The 5,595-nt window shown below is 59.5% G+C and overlaps 1 protein-coding gene across 1 annotated transcript; it reads left to right on the top strand.

Moving 5' to 3' along the window:
- Positions 1-275: 275 nt before the first annotated feature.
- Positions 276-5,410, top strand: LOC119256630 (procollagen-lysine,2-oxoglutarate 5-dioxygenase 1-like; the record flags this gene model as incomplete). Its single annotated transcript, XM_037524415.1, has 7 exons — positions 276-406; positions 829-992; positions 2,017-2,129; positions 2,351-2,414; positions 3,852-3,949; positions 4,702-4,803; positions 5,273-5,410. Coding segments are annotated over 7 exons (810 nt in total), but the record flags the coding sequence as incomplete, so codon positions are not given.
- Positions 5,411-5,595: the final 185 nt, after the last annotated feature.

Below are 5,595 nucleotides of genomic sequence, written 5' to 3'. Positions count from 1 at the left end.
TTCATTTTAACAGAGCAGACCCAGGGAGACTCTGATAGATCTGTCGGGGTGGGGTGGGGGCACAAGGGTTGGGACGTTCTGATTGGCCATCACGCTCCCGTGACCATCCAGGAGTCCCCTTCTCACACATCTTATGGAGGATTTTTCCCACTGTGACAAGGGGAGGTGCTGGACAGACAGAGGCAAAGATGTTCACTGCTCAGGCAGGGCGTGCATATGGCGCAGGCAAGATAGTTCTTCACCAACAGCCTACATTGAGGGGCCTTTCTCTGTAGTCACTGGGCCTGGGGGAGGACTGGCCTGGGAAGGAGCTCTCGGCAGGCGGAGGTCTGAAGGTGCGGCTGCTGAAGAAAGCTCTGGAGAAGCACGCGGACAAGGAGAACCTGGTCATTCTCTTCACAGACAGGTGGGTGGCTGGGGGCTTCCTGGGCGGTGCCTCTTGGCTGAGAGAATATTCTAAAAGGAGGCCCTCTCTGGACATTGGGGGTGAGGGGGATCACTCTAGCTAAGATTGCCTGCAGTTTTCAGGGGTCTGTGAACCCCAGGAAAGACCCCCTAGTGTTAGTCCATTCACATTCCTGGTGAAAAGATGAGCAGGGATCCTGCCCAGGTGTGGTTAACCCTGCCTTGAGCTGAGAAGGGCACTGGATTGGGGACCCTCTCTCTGCCCAGGGTGGGAGTAGAGACACGGTGGGCAGGGCTGGGGACATTGGGCAGGTCCAGTCCCAAACTGTGGTCATTCCTAGTGCTCACTCCGCCCCCCTCCTCACCCCTGCCCGGCTCTTCCCTCCTCACCCCTGCCCTCTGGGCTTCTCCCTCTGGCCACAGCTATGACGTGGTGTTTGCATCTGGGCCTCGAGAGCTCCTGAGGAAGTTCCGGCAGGCCAGGAGCCAGGTGGTCTTCTCGGCGGAGGAGCTCATCTACCCCGACCGCAGGCTGGAGGCCAAGTACCCAGCGGTATCTGATGGCAAGCGGTTCCTGGGCTCAGGAGGTGAGGAGCCCGGTGGGGAGTGTGTGGAGAGGCGGCGAGCTCCATCCTCTGCCTTCATGAGGATCCACTTGCTGGATGTCCATGGAGCTGTCAGGTCCCACACACAGGATGTCCCGGGTTGACCCATGCTCCCCGCTCCTCCTCACCTCGCCAGCAGCCATGCATCCATCCAGGACAAAACCGGAAGTCCCGGGTCCTCCCTTGCCTTCCCCTCCCCTCCCAGCGCATATGGGAGTCATGTTCTCAGAAGGTCTCGGAAACTCTCTCTGTGTCCACACCCCACCCACCTGCTCCTTGCTGTCTGCACTTGCCTCCTAACTGCCCTACCAGCCTCTCCTCCTTCTAGTCCATTGTCCAGCAGCAGCCAGATGCAGACCCACTCACGTCACTCAGTGGCTTCCCATCACCTGGAGAATCAAATCCGCAGGCCTCTATCAGCCTTGAAGGGGGCCCCGCCCTGGCAGCCACTCTTCCCTGTTGGCCAAGAAAGTTAGCACAGCCAGATGGCCTGGCCCTAGCCCGGGTGTTCAGGCGTCCCTTGGGGTGCCTCCCCCCCCATGGCTCCCCACCTTCTCCATCTTCTCTCACCAGCAGGCACCGTGGCTGGGGTGCTCTGTGTGGGCTTTCCCCTCCGAGCCCCCAAACACTGTGTGGCCTTGGCCTTTGCCCTTCTCTAGGTCAGGTTTCCTAGACCTCTATTCACGATAACTGTAGAAGAGCGCTCCCAAGCCTGTGTCCCAGCGCCCTGCTCTCCAGGGGGGTCTCATCCCTTCGTTCACTGCCTGTGCCCAGCACTGAGCTGGTGCCCTTCAGTGCGCACTGTTGGTCTTTCTCTCTGGACCAGCTGAGAACCAAGAGGCATTAACGGGCTCTACTTCTAGCTGCTCCACTCATCTAGGGGGACTTCTAAGGGGACGCAGCACTGGGGGTGAAAGTGGGGGGTCCATGAGGAGAGGCTGGGAAGGGACCCCTGACCTTGAGGCCAGAAACTAAGTGTCTGTCTGTGTCTCCCCTGCCAATGCAGGCTTCATCGGTTATGCCCCCAACCTCAGCAAACTGGTGGCCGAGTGGGAGGGCCTGGACAGCGACAGTGACCAGCTCTTTTACACGAAGGTCTTCTTGGACCCCGAGAAGAGGGTGAGAGGCAGAGGGCGCGCCCGGTTGCCCTGGGAGCAGCCTGCCTGGGCCTGAAGCCCTGGGTGGAGCTTCCTTCCAGTACCCCCAGTTGCCCTGGTGTAAGCTGGCAAAGCGGGTATGGGGAAGGAAAGTAGCAGAGGTTGGAGGGCAGGTGCTCCTGGCACAGTGGAGTCCTCTGCCAGGGTGTGTCCCTGCTGCAGCCCATGCCCTCTCTCCTGCAGGATCAAATCAATATCACCCTGGACCACCGCTGTCGTATCTTCCAGAACCTAGACGGAGCCTTGGGTGAGCTGCCCCTATGGACAGGGGATCCTGAGAGGGGTGGTTAGATGGAGATGAGGATTCCAAGCTGGGCCTGAGCCCAAGCAGGAGAACCAGGCTGGCTCTCTCTGCCCTTGAGCTGGAGGTTGCCTGCCCCATCCTTAGCCCCAGAGGCCATCAGGATAGCCTAGAGGAGAACTGTGTGTCTTCCGGGGGATGAGAATAGTGGGCCACAAAGTCAGTCCACAGACTCTGGGGAATACCAAGGCAAGAGGGGCAGCTGCTCAGCCTGGAGGGGGTGCCAGGCCATACGCACAGCAGGTAGTTGGCCCTGCCCTGTAGCCCTGGGAGGCTGCTTCACCTCCTTCCCCTGCCCTCCCACCTCCCAGGTAAGGCTTGGGGGGGATAAGGGGTGGAGGGCGCTGAGGGTTGGCACTGAGCTGGCAGGGAGGCAATGGATGACTTTGGAAGCAAACAATGGCCTTTGAAACCTGCTCTGGGGCTTGTCCCCGTCATAGCTGGTGGTGATGTTGCTTTGCCACACTCTTGCTGGGTGACCTCAAGCAAGTCTCATACACATATAGCCACACACAACTACATACATGCACATATGTACACACAAAAAACACCCGCACACACATACATGCATACACTGCATACATGCACACATACATACACACTACACACACACACACACCTCAAGCTTCATCTTTAGAAAAGAGATGTTGGAGCCGATCACTGATGGGTGATTTTCTGGGGACCCCTTTGAGAAGCTGAAACAAGCTAAGGTTCCTTTCCCAGGAAGGAAACCTCCCACCCTTTTGCCTGTGGTTTCTGGAAGCACAAGAACCTCAGAGAAGAAGCTGGGTCCTAACCACCCCAGGGGCAGGCCAGGAGCTTGCACAGGGGGACTCTGCCCCACGACCACCCACCAGTACAGGCCTCCCAGCATCTTCAGAGGCTTCTGGGCAGGAAAGACCCCTCTGCCTCCCATAACTGCCCCACAGGCTGCTTCCCACCCCATGTCTTTCGTGCAGATGAATGGGGTCATGCCGTGAGAGGGCTCTCACTAGGGCTGAATCACCCTCACATATTCTCAGGGCCCTGAGACCCCCTCCCAGCCCCTGTCCCTGGGGCTTCTCCGAGGGTGTGTGAAGCTGGGATGATTTAGGACACCACCTTCTCCCATCCCCCCTCCAGCTCTGATGAGCAGTCACAGGCAATAGCTGGGGCGGCCTTGGAGGCCATGGTCACACGTGCCAGGCAGGTGCCAAGTGTTTCTGGACACAGAATCCTCCCACTCTCACCTGCACTTGACAGAGGAGGAAACTTAGGCTCAGAGGAGTAAAGTGCCTTCCCAGACCACACCCTGCTGCTGGGGAGCGAGGACATGAGCCCGGCCTGTCAGCCCCTCCACTTGGCCTGTGGGTCTGATGCAGGGCGTTGCTTTCTCACTCCCAGATGAGGTTGTGCTCAAATTTGAAAAAGGCCACGTAAGAGCCCGGAACCTGGCCTACGACACCCTCCCCGTCCTGATTCATGGCAATGGGCCCACTAAGGTAGGGAGGGCCCCAACCTGGGGGGCGAGGGGAGGGGCCAGAGCCCAATTCTACTTCTCCAGCAGCCCCGTAGTTTCTCTTTGAGGCCAGAGCCACCCACGCAGGTCCCGCTGGCAGCCTCTGACCTCACATCTGCACCTCCATCCCTGACCCTGGTGGACAGTGATGCCCGCCCAGCCTGCTGGGCCCCGTGATGCTGGGCCCACATAGGAGGCTGGCATGTTCATCCGGGCCCAGGCATGCCCAGCGTGCTGGGGCAGACTTGTTTCTTCATTCAAAAAGCTGAATGTTTGCACCCGGGTACGAGGCTCAGTCGTGAATGGCACAGACTGGTCCCTACTCTCCTGGAGCCACGGGGGGGGGCTGGGGTGGCCAGACCTGGCCGGCCCTGGGGAACTGGCCCTGGCTCACAGCACACTCCTCAGTCCACATCAGAGCCACGTGGGCAGGAGGAAGGGAGCATGTGAATGCCGATTGCCTCACTCTACCGAGAGCCCCTCGGTTGCAATCTCTGAGGGTGTGGGGCCCAGAAATCTGCATTTTACAAGCTCCTAGGAGATTCAAAGAGGAAGGAATCCCCTCCCCCCCCCCCAGCAGTATTGCTCTCCAGAGGGCCAGAACATTCTTCTCAAGACCTACCCACAATGAAGACATGGTGCCCCTCCCCGCTCCTGTCCTGGCCCAGTGAGGTGTGACTGGGTGCTGGTGGGTGGGGTCCGCCGGCCCCTGCTCAGATCCTACCTCTCCGACAGCTTCAGCTGAACTACCTGGGCAACTACATCCCGCGCTTCTGGACTTTCGAGACGGGCTGCTCTGTGTGTGACGAGGGCCTGCGTAGTCTCAAGGGCATCGGGGTGAGGCTGCAACGCTGGGGTCTCCTTCCCCTGGTGGGGAGGGGCGGGAGAGTCAGCAAGTGGCTATTGTCTTTGGTGGGAGATAAAGGGGTCACCTCCCGGAAGCTTCAGACTGCATGTGGCTCCCACTTCCCACAGATGCCTAAGTTCCAGTGCCTTCTGTCAAGTCCTTGAGGCTCTTCTGCAGCTCCTACCCCAGTGCATGAACCTCCTCATTTATGACTCACTCTAAACCCCACACCAGCCACATGCTGAGAAACCGTCCCTGGCCCCCTGCTTGGAGGCTGGGCTTCTGCTGCTCCCAGACGGGCAGGGACACCCCCTGCTTGGAGCTTCCCAGCCCAGGCCCCTTCCTGGTGAAGTCCACACACCACCTCTGCCTCTGGCTCCCTCAAGCTGCCCTAGGGACTCAGCAGCTGGGCAGTGGCTGGGCACTGCCAGACGCCTGAGCCGTCCTCTCCCTGTGCAGGAAGAAGCGCTGCCCGTCGTCCTGGTCGGCGTTTTTATTGAAACAGCCCACGCCGTTCCTGTCCCTGTTCTTCCAGCGGCTCCTGCGCCTCCACTATCCCCGAAGCAGATGCGGCTTTTCATTCACAACCACGGAGTGGTGTGTGCGTGGAGGGTGGGCGTGCGGCTTGACACCTCTGAGAAACTGACCTAACCAGGTCAGCCAGGCCACGTGGAAGTAGGCGGGGGCTGCAGCCCGAATTACTGCCTTGACTCTGGAGTCAGGCTGGCTTTGAGCCAGAGCACACCCCTTCTATGGGCTGTGTGGCCTTGAGCTTGTTCCTT

This window comes from Talpa occidentalis, unplaced genomic scaffold (assembly GCF_014898055.3).
Source record: "Talpa occidentalis isolate TD23 unplaced genomic scaffold, MPIMG_talOcc4v2.1 talOcc4.3454, whole genome shotgun sequence".
Lineage (NCBI taxonomy): Eukaryota > Metazoa > Chordata > Mammalia > Eulipotyphla > Talpidae > Talpa > Talpa occidentalis.
This window is presented reverse-complemented; position numbering and strand designations above follow the sequence as displayed.